Here is a 24,707-nt window from a genome sequence, read left to right on the forward strand (position 1 = left end):
GTTTAATTTTGTTCTGAAAAAGAATAATTTGTCTTCACATTTTTTTAAGAATGATATTCGAAATGATTATCGAAAATTTTTATTTTTTGCATTGAATAAAGGTATAAAAAAACAACTTAAATTTTGGAGTTATTGCCATACATTTAGTGCCATTAGTTTAGAAATTAGCTTTAGATCTTTTTTCTAAACTCCTCTCATTTTCATACAAAAAGCTATAAACCAAAAACTTTAAACGATGATTACTTTAGACTCGAAATAGGTAGGGGAAATACGTCCAAAGCGAACTTCCGACCGCCAATCATGGTTCAGGCGATGCGGGGGCCATTGAAGCTGCTAATGAAAACAAAATGGGCGGGTTTGCAAGATCAAAAACACTCGGTGTCCCGAATGTTTTTGGACACCAACAAATTTTTTAAGTCCTATACAAGTAAGCTTTCCTTTGAAAATCTACACTTGCCAACTAATTTTTGTATTTTTGCATATAAAATGTCATATGTCGTTTTGTCCATATGACCTATGGCATTTTGTCCATACGATATGGACAAAATGAATTTCGATACTTTTTTTTCATAGTTTTAATCTATTTAAATTTTTTATTTTTTTAATACAAAAAGTACTACAAAATGTTCCTAATATTATAAAGAATGAATAAAAAATGCAAAGATTGTGTTATACACCACAGGTATTATTTTATTGACGAAAAAGCTTATGGTATGTCATATTGGACGTACTTCCCTTATCGATGCAAAACTTTTTTGCATTCAAATAGAAAATTCTTGCAATTTGAGCATTTTTTATGTATATAATAATTATTTTACAAATTAAAAAAAGCCAATAAAAGACTTATCCTTATTTCCAAGAAAATTGAACTTATTACGTCTAGAATTGACTCTATTTATTTAGTAGGTATAATACCTTCTTTAAAAAGCTTTTGGCAACATTTAAAAAAATATTTCTGAACCATAAATGAACAGTTCTCATTTTGTTCTCATACAACACATCATAGAAATAAAAATTTCATTGGAAATACAAATTTTGTTGGGTAAAAAAACAAAATTTTACTGGACAAAAAAAAGATGCTTAAAAAAATGTTATTGTAAATAGAAACATTTTTACATAAAAAAATTTTCTGCATTAAGTTTGTTTTATAAAACCTTAATTGGTCACATGCGCGTATGTGTTCAAAATTTCGAATAAGAGGATTTGTACATAATGTAGTTTGAAAGCCAACAAAGGGATTATAATTTCTATAGAGAAAATGTTACGCATACACCCCAGTAAGCTTTTATATTAAATCTGAAAAAGTTTATTAAAAAATCAAAAATAGAAAACAATCTTTAATTTCATAAATCTATTTATTACATAAAAATAAAAGAATAAAGATAAAATATTGTGAGAAAAGAATTAAACTTTTGAACTTAACAAAAAAAAAAAAATTTCCATTAAAAGATAATCAATTTTTGTTTTTATAAATATTCATAAATACTGGTAATTTTAGTTTTTTTTTTTTTTTATAAATTCTTAGAAATAAAATCTGATTTTTCTTACAAAATTTTTATTGTTTAATTTAAAATGACAAAAACAAAAACGAAAAAAAAAAAATTACAAATTTATATATAATATAAATTGCCTCGCGATTCATCCACCCAATCTATATACTTTCGCACAATACTGCACCCATATTTTATTTTATATGTATGAAGTTGCACAACGTTTTAAAAAAATATGCACACAGGTGTTTGACATAAAAATAAATTAACTCTTCTCTTCTCAAGCCGAACTTTAACTTTCAAACATTAAATTTAAAGACGAACTCCTGGATTGCGTGAACGAACAAAGTTCAACAGCTCCTCGGAATCTTCACAGACAAATGGCTTCAAATGATGACAAGCAACATCGTGCCACTTGAGTCCGTCATTGTAGAAATTATTCAAAATTGACAAGCACGACTCATCGTTACCTTGGGCAGCTTCTCGGTTATCTGGTTGAGGTTGATTGTATCCTCCCGTTTGGGACCAGTCACCAGTGTTTCTTTGACTTGTTGGACCAATCTTTGCTCCAGAACCAGACCAGAACCATCCGTTTTCATTTGGAGGTTGCAAATCGGGACGATCACAGCCAGCGAAATTACACTTGCGTCCTGAGGTCCAAATGTATCGGACATTGCCACGAGCAATGCGTTGCTTGATGAATTCATTCTCTTGAGGGGTTTCCAAGGATACAGCATCCATACAATGGCGACGGCAAATGTTTCGTGCATCCAGCCAATCTACCTCGAGACTTCTAGTTGGTGCATGTTCCCAACTGAAGAAGTAGGAATGTGCAACGCCTCGAGCATCACGATATGTTGCATGACGTACTCCTAAAAACATAGAAATTGTATAAAAAGATTGACAGAAACTTTAAAATGAAATCCTTACGATTAGCACAGCTTCGAGGATCAGGTAGAGCGAGTCGACGTTGGGCTAAAGCCACCGTTGCACCGATCGCCAGCAACACCATTGTCCGTAGCACCGACATTTTCTGAAATGACTAAATAAAAAAAATGATGACTGTTTTGAGTTGATTTGTTGAAAAGTTTGTGTTGGAAATTAAATTTGTTTAACTAATGAATGACCCCACCTAACCCATTTCCGGTCAGCCATGACGATTTTTGATTAGTTATTGACAAAGTTCTATGGGATTTTAGGCTAGTCGGTTTGGCGGCAACAATTGTTTTTGAAATAATATTTGTTTGTAGATATTTTGTATACACGTGTGTATAGAACGATAAGTTCGGTGAGGTAGATCTAATGATTTATTTGAGTACGTATGTGTTTGTGTTTTTTGTATAAGCAAATATTAGGTTTAAAAAAGAGGGCCGGGGTATTGTCAACTTTACTGCGACAACAAGTGCTTATGAAGAGTTACTAACAATAATGTTCATAGCAACCTACTCGTTTTAAGGTTAAAATCAATGAGTCGATTGATTTTGTAAGGGTTTGGCGCTAATGAATAAAGTAATGATGTTTCGAAAGAAAGAATAGATTTGAGGTTTGGTGTAGGTTAGGGATATTGATATATGTATATTATGCAAAAAGACTCAAAAAGTCTCAATGACCTATTTTTAACTTCACTATTAAAATAAATAATAATAAAAAAAAATATACCAAGAAAATAAAAGAACTTTAAAAAATTCATTTCAGTAATGACTTCTCACAATTTATACATAGTTCATGTTCATGAAAATCAATAAAATTTGTCATTTTCAAGATTTATAAAAATCGGACTTCAGGCGCAGCAGTTTAAATTTATGTTCAAGTAAATTTGTGGCGAAAACTAAAAATTTTTAAAAGTTCAAAAAATGGCAACAAATACCAAATTTTTCAGTCTTTGTTAATTTGAGATTTGAAAAACTATTTTTTTTTTTTTTTTTTCAAAAACAGACTTGAAGCCTATAATATGTTCATGAGGCCAAAAGTTGTTCAAAATATTTCTAGCAAAATTTTAATTTGACAACCGTAATAGGGGCCAATATCTTCTATTAAAACAAAAGAAGACAAGAATTTAATTTCAATTCTAAACAAGATAAAGTTATAATTTAGGTCTCTAAGAATTAGTTTTTAATTAAAATTTCTTATATTCAATTAAATTTGATTACATTTTTATGTTTTTATATTCAAAATAAGGTTTTAAATACAAAAATTCAAAATTAATACAAAACTTATTAAAAAACTGTGTAATAATATAAAATCGAAATATAAAAAACTAATTTTGTTAGTATTGAAAATGGCCTAATTCCAAAGACTGTATTAAAAACTACGAAAGAATTTTTAACCGTGTAGTGAAATAGCTTCTTCATTTCTCACATTGCGTACAACCAAAAACTACAGTACAGTGATAGAAGTTGGCATTAAGAATAAGTACGTTGTGAAAATAAGATCAAGTTTTTACCGACTTGAAAATTCTATAGCATCTGTATCTTCGAAAATTGTAAATTTATTCCAATATTTTGTATTTGATTTATTGACTATTCAAAATTATACTAACAGGAATTTTTTTGTTTTACAACATTTCAACATTTAAAAAATAATGTTTTCTAAAAAAAAGTCATTTTGTCAAAAGCGCCCCGGAACCGGGGTACATTTAACTTTAAAAGGGGTACATTGGACAATGATGGATTAAACCCCACATTGTGTATTAAACCCCACATTAAAATTATCAGCGGATCTTGCTCGTCTATTGTTTGATTAGAAAAAAAAATGTTTTTTTTTAAACAATCTACTTAACAATATAACGAAAAAAATAAATCAAAAAATTCATTTTCTAAAAAGAAGAAGAAAAAACAAAAAACCATAAAATATTTCAAAAAATCCCTCCATTTAAATCTTAATCAAAATTAATCGATGTCGGTTTATTTTTTAATAATTTATTTAATATATTCGTTTTAGTTTACTAAACTTTAAGCATAGTGCTATCAAAATATTGATTCACTATTAAAAAAACTCTTTTAATAGGTTCAGAAATCGCTTACATACCTGTGGTCAAAAATTAGATCAGAAATACAGAAAACACGTGGTACTCCGCGAAAAATTAACGAAAGACTGCGAAATTTCACAAAGTGTCTTTAAATCAAACTAAGCTTCTTTCTTCATTAACGAAAGGCTGCGAAATTTCACAAAGTTTCTTTAAATCAAACTAAGCTTCTTTCTTCATTAACGAAAGGCTGCGAAATTTCACAAAGTTTCTTTAAATCAAACTAAGCTTCTTTCTTCATCCAAACTATTCTTTATAAAGGGCACTATCATACCGAAAAACGCAAAGTCAAAAGTGCCCCGGTGTCAAATGTACCCCCGCATATTTTGAAACATATTTTGAAAAAAATTATTTGGTTTAAACTGTTATTTTTTAAAAATTGTATACTATTAAATATTACTTTTCTTTTAAGCATTAAGTATAAAGAACTAATTTTGTCTAATAAACAAATTTTCAAAACTTGATTGCCGCAAGTAAACATATTCTGCTTATAAAGTTACATTACTTTTTTCAAAGTGTCATTGGCGAAGAGTGGTACTTTCCTCTTCAACCGATTATAACAAATTATACGATTCGTGGGTCACTATGGTGTATACGTAACTTTTTTGTTCCATAGAAAAATTTAATCAGATTAAAAAGTATTTCATTCGTTGGCAATTCTTTGTAAGATCCTAAAATGATGTATAGTAACAGACCGTTCGAAATCTTACATCCAAAGTTTCTTTTTAATCCAAAAGATTCCTTCAATACAGAGAAAATTCGCACCTTGGTGGGACCGGACTTAGCGAAAGCAATGAATAAATGCTGCACAAGTCAAAGACTGGATGAAATGTGTAGACGTATTATGCATTATACTTGAAAGGTTATCGAATTGTTCGTCCAGACTTTAAGGATTTTTCATGTAGTTAACTATTTATGAAAGTTAAGAAATAGTTTTAGGTCACATTTTCGGAACATATTATGTATGCAATTAGAAAGCCTTGTATAGAAGTTTTCCAAAGCAAATTTATTTCAACTTTTGTAAAACTTAAATAATTAGAAAATATGTATTTACAAATACAAAAATAATTGTTTCCTCTTTCCTGCTAAAATTAAATGTGTTAAAAATTGATCAAGCAACATTAAAAAAATATGTTTTCAAACGTCCTTTTTTAATTGTTCCTTTTCCATGTAAATCTTGATAAAAAAAGACATTCTACAAATTCCACAATAGTCTCCTGACAATCGTTCCAAATAATTAATTTTAATTTATCCATCAATCTTACATCGCAAACAAGTCATAAACACCATGTATAGCGTGCAAGTACATTCGAGTAGGTACTTGCCCTAAAAGTATATTTTTATGGAGATATAAAACAACGATTTGCACCTAGGTGTGGAAAACATCAATGAATATTATTAAACTAATGTAAAGAACTTACAAAAAAAAAAAAATGTTTACACAAAAAAGAGAAAATGAAGAAAATTACATTCAATGTCGTATAGCAAAGAGGCGCTGCCCGCATATCATAATAAAACTGCAAACAAATGATATTGCAACAAGTGTTCTGCCATGTACTCGCGTAATTACCCCATTGGGTATCGTATAATGTTCGCATTCAAATTGTTTGCAACAGATAACAACTTCTATAGACAATGGAATAGCAACAAAAAACACATCATCATCAACTAAACGAGGTAAGAAAAGAATACAAAACAAAACAAAAAAAATAGTAGCTTTGACTATGACGAGTATAGCTACAACAAGTAGCTCTTTTAATCTCAATTGTAGAATCTTTTCGTAATAAAAATCGATCAAGCAGAAAGCATTATTATTATTATGTTTGGTTTTAGACAAAACACAAATCAAAACATCGATGAAAGGTTTTATCTATCTGGAAACAGAAAGTTACATCACCACCACCATACTCATATGTGTACTAGACGAAGTAAATAGCTGTGGGAAACTTTTTGATGAATTCGTCAAGCTTTTTTTTAATGTTTAAAATGTCGTCATGTTGTCGGTGTGTTGCAAGACAAATAATTGTAATGAATTTTTTAAAATTGAAACTACTCAAATATTTACTCATCATTATTGCAAGTAGATAAGGCCTTGATGCCTTGACTTCTTTTGGAGTAACCGAAATCGACTCTGATATGGCAATTGAAATTATCAATATTTGGCTCATTAAAAGTGATGTAGCGTGAATCAAAAACATTTCTACCAAACTTTTATTTAACTTTTGTAATATTGGTTCACAAAACTCTTATAAAAGAGCTTGTGTTTGTAGATGTTAAAAGCAGTAACAATGTTTGAAAACTTTACCGAGTGGAGGGTGTCAAATTTTCCCAAACGGATCACGTATAAATATTTACAAAATATAAAGCCTAACAACTTAGAAACTTACCGACCTGACAAAGTGGGAGGTACCTTTTAATTTTAAATTACATAATTTCTAACTCCCCTTAAAAAATTCGACATCATAGCAACGTAGTTTGCCAGTGATCAATAAAGGGTAAATATTTAGATTATTAATTCACCGGTAAATTTGTTTTTGCTTTTAATTTTTGTGAGGGACACTGTGGAGTAGTTTAAAAGAAATTGTTTTTCATATTGTTCAAGTATAAGGATGACAAGACAGACAGTAAAATGGAATGTATGTCAAAACTCAGCGCTCTATTGAATTGACTTTAAACATTTTCAGTGCTAGTTTTGGGATTTTAGAAAGTTTATTTATAATTGATTTAGAGAAACAGTTAATTGGTACTAAAAGAATGAGATGTAAAATGTGTGCCGGTATTTTATGGTAAATCAAGTTAATTTAGGATCCAGTGGAAGTGGAATACAGAAACTGCAGGAAAGAAGCGAAGTAGATATGTGCCCAACTTCAAGCCAAGAATACGGAAGACCTATATCGGGAGCTAGATGAAATTTCTACCCCGACTGCTGGTGCTGTTCAAGAGCTACGACAAAACGTGAATAAGGGCGCAACCATTTTCAAAATAGCCGCTCAAAGAAGAAGAAATGCTCAGGAGATCTGTTCGCCCAAATTAATTAACAATGCTCAAGGCCACCTACTTGTGGAAAACGACGAAATCCTCCACAGGTGGCGACAGTATTGTGACGAACTTCTAAATGAACAATTTCCAAGGCTACACTTTCCAATAGCTTCACCTAACTTAACCCTTTCGGACCCAGCGTTACTCTCATGTAACATATTTTTAAAAATTCGTAAAAAATATTAAATTAAATAATTTTTTAGGTTTCGATGGCTTATTTGAAAGATAATAATGCCTTGTTACTGGATTATTACAAAAAGTTAGTCAAATATCATACCTTTAATTTTTTTATCGAAAAAGGGACTATAATTCACATTTTTTGTTTTTTTTTTTGCAAAAAAATCTTTTTTATATATGGTCATAATTTTGAAAAAAAGATTAAAAAAATGCTAATGCAGAAAGTGTTTGGTTTTTTGGCTTAGAAGAAGTAGCATACATTATAATTTCATAAAAAGTTATTTTCTCAGTTGTCCGATATTTTTTGTTGGTTATAGGCAGTGCATGTTTCTTACATGTAAAATGAAAGTAACACATTAGTTTTGCTATTTATTATTTTGGAAAATAACTTTTTGCTATTCATATTTCTTAGTTGTGATGTTTTCGACACGATGACACTGAAAAAACATTTTTTAATATTGATTTTCATACCTTGGGTTCGAAAGGGTTAAGCGAAGTATCCGATGTCACAGTCGAAGAAGTTAGTGAGGCTGTAAAATACTTCAAAAAGAGAAAAGCTGTTGGGCCAGACGAAATACCCTCAGAGTTTTGGAAAAGGATGGGAGACATCGGGTCTAGATGGATCATGGTTCTTGTTTCCAAGCTTATACGAGGTGATCGAATGCCTAATCAATGGAGCCAAAGTTACCTTCTTGCAATATACAAAGGGAAGGGTGATTCTCGAAGCTGTGATAATTATCGTTCGATTAAGCTGATGTCACACACCATGAAGATCGTTGAGCGAGTCTTGGGTAGCCGACTGCGAAAAATAATAAGGCTATCTGATGACCAGTGCGGGTTTGTTGCAGGTAAATCAACCACAGATGCAATCCAGAGTATTAGAATCATTATGGAAAAACATCGAGATTCCTTGGAGGATTTGCATGGTATTGGTTGATTTTGAAAAAGCATTCGATCGACAACCACGAGATCTGATATGGGTGGCCCTAAGACAACGAGGAGTTCCGTAAACCTATGTGCGGATAGTTATGGACATGTATGATGGAGCAGTTACTAAAGTAAGATGTGCAGCTGGAGTCACCGAAGAATTCGAAATCACAGTAGGTGTACACCAGGGAAGCGTCTTGAGTCCTCTTCTCTTTATTACCGTTCTTGATTACCTGCTTGAAGGCAAAGTGACGGATCCAAAAGTGCATCAGTTATTCTTTGCTGACGATGGAGCCATCATAAGTGAAGACCCGATATCCCTGCAACGAGCACTTGATGTATGGGTGGATGTTCTAGAAGGTAGTGGGTACCATTGTATATATATTTCCATAGTACTATCATGAAGTGAAACGATCTTAGGAACTCTAGTGGTGACTTGAAAAAGCAGAATTTGTATAAAAAAAAACACATTGAGCGCCACCTCAAAAAAGTGGTGACATGAACTAATACTATATTCTAACGAAGAAAAAAATAACAAAAATAATAAAAAATTATTAAAATTATTTTTATTTTAAGTGGAGTGATTGAATAATCCAAAAATTTATAAAGCGTACCTGGGCGAAACGCTTTATAAATTTTTGGAGTTGAGGTCACTTGAACTTATATTGAATAATACCTACTATATTCGACTTCATGATAGTGCTATAGAAATATATATACAATGGTGGGTACCGCATAAGCGCGAAAAAAAATGACGGGAAAAAGATCAAAAAGATCAAAATTAACAGCTCACTACTAAAAAGAGTTTTATGCATTATTAATGGAGAAAGTTTTTGTTTAGATACGAACACCCTCATCCTCATTACCCAGACAATAATTTAAAATTGAATGCCGGTAGTTTGTCATCAAAAAATCTCTTAACTTTAAACCCACCATTTATAAGCACCACAGTGCGTGAAGAATTAAAAGAAACAGACATTTTCAATGTAGGTATAATTATTTAACTGAGTGCCATATCGTTGGAGGAAGGTATTTATTCCGTGTAACTACTTGTTGGCGGAAACTCTTTTTTGTTGCAGGTGGCAATGCCACATACTAACTTATGGGTCTCCTTTTTGTTTGTTGTAATTATTTTTGGTCGAACTACCGGCTTATAAATAAAAAAAAATAAAAGGTTTCTCATCATTTCCCCATAGAGTTTATCCAAAGCAAGCAAGTAGGTATTACGTGACTGTGCAACAAATTGCAAACTGATTCTGGAAATTAACTCGATTGGTGCCGTTGGCATTCGGCGTCCTGCTCATCGTGATTAACTATTATGCAATATAGCTACAAAATGTATCTCACGGTGCTGCAGCAGCAACATGTCGTTTCCTTTCACTTTACAATAACTTAACACAGTGCATCAGTAAACCACTCTTTTTTTCTTTTCCAAGTCATTTCCACATCATTGTGCACCAAAGAAATCGCATTAGTGCATCCTTTAGTCAGTGCATCATCACCGCACTGATAAGTTGCTGCAGTATAAAAATGTATCTAAAACATTCGACGATTTTTGAGAAGTTAAGTAAGTAATTACCTGCGAGTGTGTAAAGTATCGCAGCTTATAAGTTACACAATTAAGCTGTCAGTTTTCTGACAAAACAGATTTGTGGCGCCAGCAAACAAAAACAAACTATCCTCAAATAATTGCCAGAGTTAAGCGTGTGCCAAAATGAAATTGCTTGCAGGTAAATCATCAGCTTTGATCCAACTTGAATTTGTTCACGTAGGTCATGGTAGTGCATATAATGCGCTCCATCGTGTATCTAACTATGCTTGACATAGATGAATGGGGCAAGCAATTATGCTTCATGCTTAACCTTATTTTTTCTGTTATACAATAAATTTTTTTTTTTGGTTGATATTACATCAGCTAATGGATGGATATTCAACTTAAATCCGACGAAGAGTGTGTCAAGCTATAGTGTCCGTGATGTCTCGTGCTATGTTAAAGAAGTGTGAGCTTCTTGATGGGAGCACTCGCGGTCGCGATACTCGTATCTTATGAGTGTCACTATTTTTTTGGAGGGCACTTGTATGAAATTTGACAATCAACATAAATTTGTTTGCATGTCACGCATACGGATTTTTTTTGGACAAGAAATGATTAGTCATTTTATTTATTATGAAAAAAACTTTGCGTGAATTCTTGTAATTGAATAATTTGGATTGAAACTATTTGATAACTTGAGATAAAGAGTTTTGGAGTATATACGTAATCCGCAAAGTGTTCAATTTGATAGTTACAACACTATCAGTCACTGTAAAACCTTGGAAAAGATTTTTAATTGAAACCATTGGATGATGATTAGCTTTTTTTTTTAATTTAAATTATTTTTTGGCAAGGTATAGTGCTAAACCTTGAAGTAAAGTTGAATTGCCTGAACTAGATAAATATTTAATAAAAAAATTTAATCATTCATTTTCTTCATAATTATATGTCCAAATTTGATTTTCCGCATTAAAAGTTGTTAAAAAAAAAATAAACATGCAAAATCAGGCCAAGGTTAGACAAATATTTTTTAAAAAGATTAATTTATACAAAGCAGTTCTTTTTTTTACGTACATTTATTAACTTATTTAAATAAAAGGAAAACCAATTGGCAATGGGTGCATGAATACAAGATTGTTAGTAAAGCTTTTTGGAAATAAGCTTGCAAATTGATGTTAACCATCTATTTCCTTAAACTGTGATTCTTTTCAGATTGATACACTAATTGGAGCAAGGTCATAAATCAGAAACTTTGGAAAGTCCTCAATCACAGTTTTTATTTGAAACTGAGCTGAGGATAGGCAGATTTTAAAAGTGCCGATATTCCCGAATAAAAAAATAGCCTCTTTAACCATTTTAAGAAGATTTGACTAAAGAAAAAATGCAAATGATAAGAACCAACCAGGATGTGATCAAAACTTTCCAAATAAATAATATTTAGCTACTTCAACAAACAGAGTTGGAAGCGACCATCAAAAAAGCCTGTAGTTGGATTAAACATATAAGGTCTGTTTGGGTACTGCCTAAAACAGAAATATTTCTACTTTTTTCAACATTTTTAACCCAATTCCTGTTTGGGTACTCTGAAATTGTGCATTTTCACAAAAAAGATGACCGCGAGAGAGAAAAAATTTTCCCTTCTTGCGAATTTCTGCCCAAAAAATTTCTTCGGACAGAAATCTGAAATCTGTCAAAGGTAGGGCTTTCTCTGTTTTTCTTGTACAACATAAACAAAACAAAATAAAAACATGGCGGTGTGGCCTTTTTTTTCTTATTTTTTATTTATTAATTGCGTTTTAGTGGTGTGATACTCAAAATAACTTAATATTTTATGAACAAAAAAATAATTAAAGTCTTTCAAAAACTAAACAGTTTTAATATTTTTCAGTTCTTTATTTTTTTTTTATTTGTGTTTACATTTTTTGATGAACAAAACAATGTACAAACATGGCGATGTGGCTATGTTTCGTTTTTTTTATTTTTATTTATTGCGTTTTAATCGTTAAGTGCTTTATTTTATAAATATTTTATGAAGAAATAAATAAAATAGCTTAAAAAAGTGTTTGAAAAAAAAAAAAAAAAAATACAAAGTGTTTTGAATTTTGATAATTTTCGTTTCTTTTTTTTTCAATTGGTGCTGTTGTTTACATTAAATATATGATAAATATCCAAACAAAGATAGAAACAAAAAAAATGGCCTATTAGCACCAATTCCCAGGCTGTACGAGGATGTTTTTTAATGCATATTCTAAAATTTCCCCCTTTCTCAAAAAATATCATTTTTCATAGATATATATATGTTTTTTTCATTGCATTGTTTTGATTCTTAATGATGATGGATATGAAGACCTTCATGCAAAATTTGGTTCCTCTACCATAACTTTTAAGGGTTTTTCGGAAGTAAGTTTGCAACTGTTATAATAATATGGGTTGACAGATGAAAAACAGGTATAACTTTTTGAGAGACGTCAGATTGCCTTGGTTTTAATTTTTTTAGGATCAGCATTAAAAAATACCTTCAAATCATGTATTATATTATATGTGCATATAATACCATTGTCCATTGTTGCTAATTTGAAAATCTCCTTATCGCGCTTTGACCTTGAAAATAGCGACTTACGGACATGAGATTTTTCTAGACTTTTGAGGTAAGTTATAGAATTCCAAAACGAAGGTTTTGAGCAAAAAAAATTTCTATTAGCATTCATTCCGAGATTTACCCCTTTTTTCACCTTATTTGACTGTGTTATTACTCGATTTTATAAAAGAAAAATATTTCTTTTTGAAACGAAATTCATATGGAAACAAAATTAAAAAAAAACTGCCTTGCCATTTTGTAGAATTTCTATTTAACTTCTTAAACCAAACATTCAAAAAAGGCTCAATGTTTTCGGAAAATTTATGTTCAATTTCTCTTTTTTAACCAAATATTTATTTTTTGAAAATTTTATTTTATTAAAGCTATAAAAAATCTCAAGCTCATTTGAAATTGAGTTTGAAATGGCATTCAAAAATGAAAGAATGATTAAAAAAAAAAAAAAAACTATTCACCAAAAGGTAGGATCATCTTTCAATAATTACATTTTTTGCATAATGAGATAATGACTCTTTGAATAAACCTCCTAAAACTAGTCCTTTGGTGTTATCATTTATCAGTTACAACATTCATATGTATCACTAGGAAATATAGCGAAAATCTAAAACTCTTCTATTGCAGGTAGGTTCTGCTCGACTGAAAACGTAAGTTATATTAAGTCACCTTTAATTGATTTTGAGTGTTACGTGAATCCTGTCATAACTTTTTATTCTTTACATTTCTTTATGTCTTATATCAAAAATCACAAATTTGTCACATGAAAGTAATCTCGACATACAATGATTTTGTATACAAAACAAACAAACAAACCTACATTTAAAATGGTGAATACCATAAACAGGCAGAACATTTTGAGTTGACTAAAGCTTTTTAGTTTATTGCTATAAAAGTCTTTTATTTATTATGCCCGAAAAATTAATATGTTAAGTAAAAAAATTGTTTTCGTTCAAAAAAAGTAATATGTCTTTAATTTTATAATTATTACTTTATCTATCTTCTTCTTCTTACATATATGAAAATTTTCAATATACGTCAATTTTGAGTATTTTTTTTTTTCTTCACTATTCTTTTGGGGATATTGATGTTGCCTTTTTTTTTGGTACAGAATTCGTATGTAAATAGCTATGTATGTTATTTATCATTCTCATAGTAGCTTACATGTGGCCCAGTTCATGATTTGAAATTAAATTTAAGTAGGTACTTTTCAAAAATCTACAAACACCAGTCCAATATACATATGTATATTTTTACGAATCCAAAGAAAAAAAATTAAAGTTTATTCTCATAAACAATTTTGGAAACATTAGATCTAGGCCAGAATTAAACATGATTTATTCATCATGGCATACAAAAAAACTGTAACAACTTGAAGACTCAAAGAGGATATACGAAATTCATTTATACAGTTCTTGTATTATAAATTAATAAGTATGTAAAATGGTAAGCAGCCTAAATTCTTATCCATAATTGATATTTTTAACCAAGATTACACTGGTCTCTAACGAAATCCTCTTTTAAATAAAACTATACTTTTTTAAAGGATTTATATGTGCTGATTTCGAATCGGAAGTCAAAATAAGCTCAAGTTTTTTAGATATTCCCGTTAGAAAATCTCTAAAAACCCATTTTTTTTTGCTGTTTTCGAAGCAATATTTTGAAGTAATGTAAACTTTTTCTACGTACTTATTTTTTTTCTTTAAAATTCAGTTTCAATCTTCTCAATATCTCTTTTCGTATCTGTGATATTTAAATTTAAGTAAGTTAAGTAGGTTTGGCATATCTTACCATAAAGAAACTGATCATTAAAAATTCATATTTCTTTCTCCCAAGAATAAAAGTATATTTTTCTAATAGATTTTAGTATGCTGATTTTGAATCCGAGTTTAAAAAATTTCGATCAGTTCCCGTTTTCTGAGATATATTACATTTTTTGAGATTTTCTAAACAAAAACTTAATTTTGTGATTCTCCTGACGTGCTAGAATTTTTTTGACTTCGGTTTCGAACTCAGTAAATCAAAAACCGTAAGAAAAGTATACCTTTTTTCCTAGGAGAAACAAATCTGAAGCTTTAGAAGGTAGTTATCGAATGGTTTATCACAAAAAAGATATTTCTAAATTAAAAAATAGTGTATAAAATTACAAAATACATATAAATTAGTTTTAATGTATTTTATTATAGTTTTCTTTACATATTTGACTTTTTAAAGAATCGTTTATTTCAGAAACGACATAAGTCCATGAGCATAAACTTTTCAGGAGCAACAAAAAACTGTTTTTTACTTAAAATTCCACAACACTTCAAATTTAGAGTATGCCGAGTTATAATCTAGCCTAAGATGCATTTAGAAACCTTTAAAATTTAAACTTTTTTTTAGGTCTTTGCGGGTTTTTAAGCCTTTAAAGTCGGTGGACTTATGTCGTTTCTGAAATAAACGAAATTTTTGTGGTAAAACTTTTGTTTTTATTTAGCTATAGTTTTTGAACCCTACTTTCGATTTTAACAAATCAAATAGCAGTAGATAGAGTAAATCTTTACCTTTTTATAGATGTATAACTTAAAGGCTTGCGTGTCATGATGTTTGCCAAAAAAAAAATTAAAACTGGTAAAATGTCATATTATTCAAGATTTAAAAATGCTGCCACCACCAGAAATCTGGCTATAACTTTTGAATCCTGAGTACAATTTTAATGAATTTAATAGATATAGATAGAGTAATTCTTTACCTTTTTATAGATATATGTATAACAAAAGGGGGTGCGTGTCAAGATTGCTGCCAAAATAATTTAAAACTGGTAAAAAGTCATGTATTTAACAGTCAAAAATGTTGTCACCGGGTGAAAATTTTCCATATATTTTGAACCCTTTTCGTTCAGTTTTCGTATTTTGGGGGGTCTGACATACTTAATTTTTTTTCAGAAGATGAATAACTATTAATACAGTAAAATAAGGAGAAAAAAGGGGTAAATCTCGGAATGAATGTTAGTAGAAATTTTTTTTGCTCAATATCTTCCTTTTGCCATTCTATAACATATCTCAAAAGTCTAGAAAAATCTCATGTCCGCTTTTCGCGATTGCAAGGTCAAATCGCGAAATGAAGATTTTCAAAATTAGCAAAAATAGGCTATGGTATTATATACACATATGATACATGATTTCAAGGCATTTTTTAATGCTGATTCCAAAAAATATAAAATAAAGACAATCTGACTTCTCTGGAAAAAGTTATACCTGTTTTTCCTCTGTCAACTCATATTATTATAACAGTTGCAAACTTACTGCCGAAAAACCCTTAAAAGTTATGATAGATGAACCAAATTTTGCATGAAGATTTTAGAATCCATCATTATTAAAAATCAAAACAATCCATTACGAAAAATATATATACCTACGAAATAATGGTATTTTTTGATGGAGGGGCAAATTTTAGGATATGCACTAAAGAAGATTCTTGTTCATCTTAGGAATAAGTGCTAATAGGCTAATTTTTTCATTTTAATCTTTGTTTGGATATTCTTTAACTACCCTCAAAAATCTAAAAAAATCTCATGTCCGCAAGTCCTAATTTTCTTGGTTTGAAGATAAGTTGCAGATTTTAAAAAATTGAAAAACTACACTTCAGATATTTGTGTCAGATCAACATGAATAAGGTGCATTACTTTTCAAGGATGGTCAGGTTGACTTGTTTGTGAGTTTTGTTGGAATAAGTGTTAAAAAATACCTTTAAATCATGTCGCTTATGTTGGTATACATATAAAAATTTAAACTTTTCTTATTAATTTTTTAAAATCTGCACCTTATTTTCAAACCAAGAAAATTAGGACTTGCGGACATGAGATTTTTTTAGATTTTTGAGGGTAGTTAAAGAATATCCAAACAAAGATTAAAATGAAAAAATTAGCCTATTAGCACTTTTTCCTAAGATGAACAAGTATCTTCTTTAGTGCATATCCCAAAATTTGCCGCTCCAACAAAAAATACCATTATTTCGTAGGTATATATATTTTTTGTAATGGATTGTTTTGATTTTTAATAATGATGAATTCTAAAATCTTCATGCTAAATTTGGTTCATCTACCATAACTTTTAAGGGTTTTTCGGCAGTAAGTTTGCAACTGTTATAATAATATGAGTTGACAGATGAAAAACAGGTATAACTTTTTCCAGAGACGTCAGATTGTCTTGATTTTAGATTTTTTGGAATAAGCATTAAAAAATACCTTGAAATCATGTATCATATGTGTATATAATACCATACCCTATTTTTGCTAGTTTTGAAAATCTCCATTTCGCGATTTGACCTTGAAATCGCGACAAGCGGACATGAGATTTTTCTAGACTTTTGAGATATGTTATAGAATGGCAAAAGGAAGATATTGAGCAAAAAAAATTTCTACTAACATTCATTCCGAGGTTAAACCCTTATTTGACTGGATTATATACATAAATGAGAAATTTCCAAAAAAACATTTTTTGGAAAAAGTGGACTTATGCTGTTTCTGAAATAAACGATTCATAATATAACGGGCGTTGAGATTTTACATTTCCCTCAATTAAGATGTTTTTGTTCATGTGGGATTTACTAAAAACTGCAGGATTTCAATATTTTTGCTGTTTTTGTCAATTAGTATCTTAAAATGTGTGTAAACTTCATTTATTAAATACATATATGGTGTCATATGATAGATCATGTTATGAAAAATAAGTCTTACAAATTTGAGCTCAATACGAATAATAGTTTTATTTTTGTACTAGGTCAACCGAATCTAAAAGGGTTATTTTCTACAAACTACTCATATTTTTCAAAAATCATTTTTAAAAAAATGGTACGTGCTATAATTTTTCTGAAACCAGATTTAGATTCAAGAAAGTCGAATCTTTCATAAATTAAAAAAAAAATTATTTGAAGTAGAAAAAAAAAGATAAATATTGCAGACCATAGTGTTATCAGTTGCTACTATTTGCTCTTCATTTTTCAATGTTTCCTATATTATGAAACTACAGAAAAACAACAAAATATGTTTTTACTTTTGTTTTGCTTCCTACCGAAAAAGAGAACTTTCATTAACCCATTGCAGTCAAAAAATAAACTTGTATAAATTATGCCATGAAATGATTTATTACTTCTAAAAACATTACAAACATAATCAACAACATAAAGTAGTAAGTTAACATTGCAAAAGAAAACAATCTAATTTTAACGAGGTCACCGATAGTTACCGCCATTAGCCTCCTCCATAAAACATACATTATACCATTTTGACACAGAAATTGTTCATGTTTTTCCTTTTTCAATTAAACTTTAATAACCAAATCATAAGATTTTATAGGGGCATTTACATTGTAAAAAAAAATTGCAAAAGTCTCAACTAAACAAGACTTAATGACTTTAAGTTAATGATCGTATGATTATTAAGCATTCGCTTACTTTTGCAATAATTTCATATTACGGTACATTTTTTATTTCACAGAACAAAAAACAAAAAAAAGAAGATGTTTGATGACATTCACTTAATCGTTTACCAACAAGAACATTATTACACGAACCTAGAATCACTCACTAGAACTAATGAAAGAAACAAGAAAAATAACACTCATACGCCCGAGTAGCCCAGAAATAAAAACTACAAACTTTAACAAAGAGGAAATGTTGCAAGAGTAGTTTTACTTCCATGCTGCAATTAAAAATGTAACTAGCGCATTTCAAAGGAAGTATCTTCTATTTTTTTTGTCACAACCATCTTCTTATTGTCACAAACCTTTTGGTGGAACTCTCTTCAACAGCAATTAAACCATACTACACCACAACGACGATGTCGACTGGTATTAGTTCGTACTCGTACTTGATGTCCATACCAAGACCAACCACAGATATAAAAAAAAAACTAAGAAGAAACGGATTTCTCACCTAATTATTAGTAAATGACTGACACACCTTCGACAGCAATTTTAACTGCCATTCACAGTCACCACCCGAGTAACTTACTATAAACTACCTAACAAAAGAAGGCAAAAACGAAGACCGACAGCTCTGAAGCAGCGACTTAGTTTAAAATTAAAAAAAAAAAAAATTAGTAAATACAATCCGGATGGAAAAGTTGCGCGCACGTCCAAAGTCGGTTTTCAATGTTACACACTCACAGATAAGGAGTGGAGAAAATTGCAGATATAATTCCAAATTGGGAGTTGGCCAGTTGATGGAAGGAAAATTCATATTATAAATAGAGCATGTTGCAATGGACTATGAAATGGACATAGCAATGAACTAGACAGACGAGACCAGACGACACTGACTATAAAATTTCTGCGTAGCGTATAAGAGAGTATGCGATGGTGGTATGATAATGATAATGGGATAGAATTTAATGTTTGGGTTATACACTTCACAACACACAGCAATTATTTTGAATGACGTTTACTCTAGAAAGAAAGAGAAAACTGAACAAAATTGATATACTCTCTGATAATGTTGTTAATTGGTTTAACTAAAAAGTTTAATTGACCACTGAAAATAATTGAATATTACGAGTAGCACTTTTCTTGTGGCTTTAAAATAGAAATGCATTATTTATTTTTAACAAGGTTTTGAATTATGATTAGTTGTACAATGTACATATATGTGGGGCTTTGCATAAACATGATAACTGCCAAAATTGGTATTTTTCATTTCAGGCTCTTAATTTTTTTTTTTAATATTGAAAAACAGCTTTTGAAGGGATTGAACTAAATAATTACAGTCACTTCTGAAGGAGCGTTTAGTTTTCAGATTAAAAAAAAACAAAAGTATTATGGTTTGTCGACATCGATCTGATTAATTTTAATGAGCTTTGATTTTTGAAAAAAAAAAAATCAGCAATCAACCATTGGGGTCCTGTGCATTTCTGCCGATTTATTCAGATTTTTGTTGTTATATGTTTATTTGGGCCTTATGGTTTTGGCAAAGAGACCCTCCAGCTGATACAAAAGCTTGGTAATCCCATCTGACAGCTGTCAACTATCAACTATCACAAAACACCTTATCCGATTGCAACTTTGGTTTAGTGGAAGTTTTGTGTTGTCACAAAACTTAAGCTGGAAGCTGATTCTTTGGGTGACAAATAACCGATTCATATCACTGTTACAAGTATGTCCAATGGACAATGGACATTGTCCATTCATAGTTTTGACTAATGCGGTCGCCTATCAGCATATGGAAATGGGAGCGAAAGATCTAATGTTGTAATTGTTTCGATTGTAGGTACTTTAGAAAGAATGCATTACAAGACGAACGTACATATTTGACGTGGTACACACGAAATTTGCCACCAAATTTCAAACGAAACAACTTAAATATCAAGTTAAATATTAGAAAAAGTAAATCTGAATAAAGGAAGTAGTTTCGGGAGAGATGAAATTATTTCTTATGGAAAAAATATATAAGCATTCATATTAGGAGCTGGAGGCTCAAAAAAATTCTTTGATTAGTTTAAAGTCACAACAAGGTACCCAATATGAGTTACAATATGAAAAAAAAAAGAATATAAATTGTTGTGGAATGCAAATGGTCGATATTATATCAAGGAAGTCACTCAAAGAAAATCTGGTAAATGGCAATTATCCAAACTATACTAAAATTAAGTTTATCAAATATTGTAAATTTTAAAGGTATTTATTGAAATATATTTTTTAGTGTTGTTTACTCTTTTAAAGTTGAATATTGCATTGTTTTATAAGTAAACGTTCGGTTACCTCGGGTTATTGCACTCTATTATTTTCAATGATTCCAATAATGGAACCATTGATTCAATCGATTCAATTTATACCTTAATAACCCTTTTGTTCATTCCTAAGTCTCAAGAGATTATGGTGTCAAAATAGGAAAAAGCTCCTGAAGTGATGAGGTCTAATGGAGTTTTTCAAATTTAGTTGTACAGAACAGAGCTCGTTTGATAACAGCAGAGCTCAACTATTTGCTTGTTTCTGGCTCAGTTCTTGTGTACTTCAATAAAGCTCTTCTTTTCTTAATCCAATAACCCAGCGAACTTCAAATGTACTTCAGTATTGAAAACATCAATTAAGATCCTCACCAAAATCCTCTGCAAAAGGTTATAGTTATGGATCCAGGAAAACAATGTTCATAGTGAAATCCAGAATGGTTTTTAAAGAGATTACTCCACCGTAGATAAAATTAACGTGCTGACATAATAAGAAAAGAAATATTACGGTCTGCTTCGTGGACGATAAGGCAGATTTTTGGAACTTTTCCCTAGAGCTGCAGACAAAAGCATAATAGAGAAACAATAAATAGGAAACGAAAGGTTTTTTATTCTCAAAAAAAACCATAAATTAAATTCGTTACTAGTTTACAAGTCACAGTGGGAGGTAGACTGTTCAGTAAGTACTTAAGTTATCTTCTTTCTAAAAGAATATTCTTTTGGTTTTGCAGCTTAAACAAAATAATAACTGACTTTAATCATGGAAAATCAAAGAATTCGTTTAAAAGATAGATTAACTCAATCTCAAAAACCATTCCAGATTTTATGTTATAACCTCATTAGATGATGTGCAGTTTGTAAGCGTTCACCCTATAAACTTGGCAATAAAAAAGTTACCATGTCAGGACTAAATGATATAGCTTCAAATTTGTGGAATTGATCGCTTAATTGTTGTCCCAATATTTCCATACTATCGACTACTTCCTTATCGACTGAAAATTATATAGGTACATATATTTTCAGTTTTATCTCCAAGGTTGAAACCACTCAAGGTCAGTTTTTTTTTTCCAGTTTTTAATTGAAATATCTTGCTAAAATAAGTATTCTGTCTTGTTTTAAATAAAAAAGATCGAATTATCGTGAATGCAGAAATGTTTACAAAGAAACAATTTCTTACAAACTTATTTTAACAAAAGAATAATTATTCAAGGAATCTTTTTATATTTCTAGTCCATACTGAATACTTAATTTTCAAATTTAATATTAACCAATTACAATAAAACTTTAAAAGACGTCTTAATCCGTCAAAATAAATTCACTTTCTACCACCTTCACATAATAGCTCAAAATAATAACTTCCTTTCTCCGGCAATTTTCATCTTCGAAAACAACAACATCATAAAACAAGTTCAATTAAAATCCAACAATTAACGCAAATCTCTCATAAAAAAAAAAAACAAAACAACTTACAAGAAAAATCCATCTTTCACTTTACAAAACAAAATAAAAAATCCTGCAATCTTACAAAAAACCCAAAACAACACTATACTCGTAAATACTTTCCATATACAGTAGCATCACACCTAAAGGAACTGGTAACAAACAAAACAAATAAACATAAAAAATCACCAATCACCAATTAAAAATATCGATTTCACTTTACACGTCTGTGTTGTTATAAAATAAAAATAAAAATAAAAAAAAAAACATACTAAAATATAATTCCATAAAGGTTTTTCCTTGTATACAAAAATTGTTTTTATTTTTTTTTTTATTACAATTTTTATTCCAGTTAACAAGTTTTCGCATTATAATTTTTCGGATACAGCGCGAAATTCTTATTATTTTTCATCTGCCAAACAAACTGAAATCGTTTTTTATCGTCGTGTCGTGTCATATCGTATCGGCGGCAAAAAAGCCTGCCAAGCAAGTTGCACCACACGCAAATATAAAATGAATCTTATTATATTCATATATATGCCCCAAGGAGGAAAAGTTTTCACTATCAATTTTGAGAGAGTGGATTGACAAGGAGAGCCTTCAAGCACAATACAAAAAAAAAAAGTCTCAACCTATAACCGCAGCAGCAACAAAACCATTCATCTATATTCAACCATCATCATCACGATCGCACATCCTCAGGCCACAATTACAATCTTTTGTGTTTATTTACAATTTTTTGTATCTTTTTTTGTCTTGAAGATCGTTAAAAAAAAAAGTTAAACAGAAGGAGTTACCGCCGCTGCCGATTAAAAAAGACACATGTCCAAGCGAAACACTTGCTCTATTAGATTGTTGTTTGTATGTTGCACATTCCATTCAAGGCATCCAGATAATGATGCATTGACTAGGTCGTTTGATTTTACTATCGGACTTCAACCATCATTATCTTTACGCCGGACTTATGAGTAGTTGATTTGTTGGTTGGATCATGACAAGACCAACTTACTTAGGGGGGGGGGGGGGGGGGGGGAAGTTTCAAAATTACCACAAATGGATTGAATTGCAAAAAAACATATACACAAACTACTTGTTTGCACAGAATCCGGGTCAAAAACCGCAAAGGATGACAACAACCACACCAAAATGTTAAAGAGTCTATACTACTCTATAGAGCCACCTGTGGTATCAAAAACAGACTCTATATATATACGTAGAGTAGAAGAAGACGATGAAAGAAGTTGGAGACGATTAGAAATCTTGCAATTCCGAACCAAGGAAGCAGAGCCCCCCACAAAAAAGATCACTTGTCATCTCTCGTCGTCGTCCGTCGGTCGTTCCATTATCCATTCAATGCGAGTCGTCGTTGTGTCCCGTCCCGTGTCTTGTGGCAGTCTTGAAACTATTCAACCCACCTTGGGCAACTTGGTATTCCACGAAAGAAAGTCAACGTATCTTAATCGTGCTGTACTACGACGATGAAGACGGGTACCAGAGATGGGCTCTGTGTACTTGTTTTGTGCCAAGTAAAGAGTGACACTATTGTCGACGAGGTGTTATGGCGTTGGCATACTTGGACTCTCATCATGAGCCTCATTTTAAAGCACTTTTAAGTAGAGACAATTCTTGATCACATATTTTTTTTTGTAGTATCTTTTCTGTTTACAAATGGCAAAGTGTAACAGAAAAAGAAATATTAATCCGGTCACGTTTTTTTTTTTAGGAATTTAAAGGTTTTTTTGGTTTTTTTGGGACTTAAAGTTTAAATATTTGTTTTTTTTTATAACAAAATTCCTACCTTTCGCTTTTTTTTTCTGAGAACAAATAAAAAGACACAATCCAACAAAAAAAAACTAGAGCACAAAACTCAAGAGACACTTCACGATTATACGACTTTTGTTTATCCTTTTGATTAGCAAGAGTTTAATATATCCAAGAGATTCAAAGAGACAGGTAATCCCAAACAGAACGATGATCTTTGACAAACTGATCGCTGCGGCTAGCAAGTCTGGGTTTATAGCTGTCCCCAAAACCATTAAAGTCTGCATTTGTTTGTTAGTTTGTTGCTTGAGAAGATTCATATTGGAACATCTTTGTAAGTCGTGATCAAACTTTCATACTCCGACATCATACATGATATTTTTGTTGGAACCTCGGAACTTCGGAACCATAAAAGAGTACCTTAGCTGAATATGTTTGATGTATCTTTTGGATTGAAAGTGTATTGTCGAAATGTGCATTCTGGGATGATAATGATAATATTGGGGTAGACCTAAGGCGGGTGGGTTTGTTGAGTTATATAATGCGGTTCATTATGATTTGGTTGTGTTGAATTGGGAAAGGTAATTTTTTTTTTTAAACAATTAAGCACCTCTGGGGATAAGATTGATTTATTTCTTTAAAAAAATATAAGATAAGTTATTAATGAAAATTAACTTTGTCACGCGATGGAATTGGAGATCGTGTAGTTGATTTCATATCATAAATGAGGTGAGATAGTTTTTTTTTTTTATGATGTAGAAACATGTTGATGACATGCGACATCCTTTTTTTTTCTTGGTAATAATTTATTTGTATATTATTATTAATTTAACGTTATGTTGTTATATTATTTTATTATTTTTTATGGGAGTTTTTTTTTTTTTTTTGTTTTGTGCAATAGAAGTCAACACCTGAGGTAATGATTATTATTATTATTTTTTTTATTTTTATTTTATGCATTTTTATGAGTTTCGTGAAGAAAGAATAGAGGACTTCTTTGACGTAGAAAAGAATATATTAGAAGT

General features: G+C 30.6%; 1 protein-coding gene across 1 annotated transcript; it reads right to left on the reverse strand.

Annotated features, from left to right (window-relative positions):
* Positions 1-1,486: 1,486 nt before the first annotated feature.
* On the reverse strand, positions 1,487-23,940 carry LOC129906735 (uncharacterized). The gene is made up of 3 exons (XM_055982628.1): positions 23,720-23,940; positions 2,421-2,532; positions 1,487-2,362 (listed from the first exon to the last, which is right to left on the reverse strand). The coding sequence occupies exons 2-3, from the start codon at positions 2,518-2,520 to the stop codon at positions 1,803-1,805; spliced, it is 660 nt and encodes a 219-aa protein (XP_055838603.1). The 5' UTR covers positions 2,521-2,532; positions 23,720-23,940; the 3' UTR covers positions 1,487-1,802.
* Between the last annotated feature and the right edge of the window lie 767 nt (positions 23,941-24,707).

Source organism: Episyrphus balteatus, chromosome 1, assembly GCF_945859705.1.
Source record: "Episyrphus balteatus chromosome 1, idEpiBalt1.1, whole genome shotgun sequence".
NCBI classification, from domain to species: domain Eukaryota; kingdom Metazoa; phylum Arthropoda; class Insecta; order Diptera; family Syrphidae; genus Episyrphus; species Episyrphus balteatus.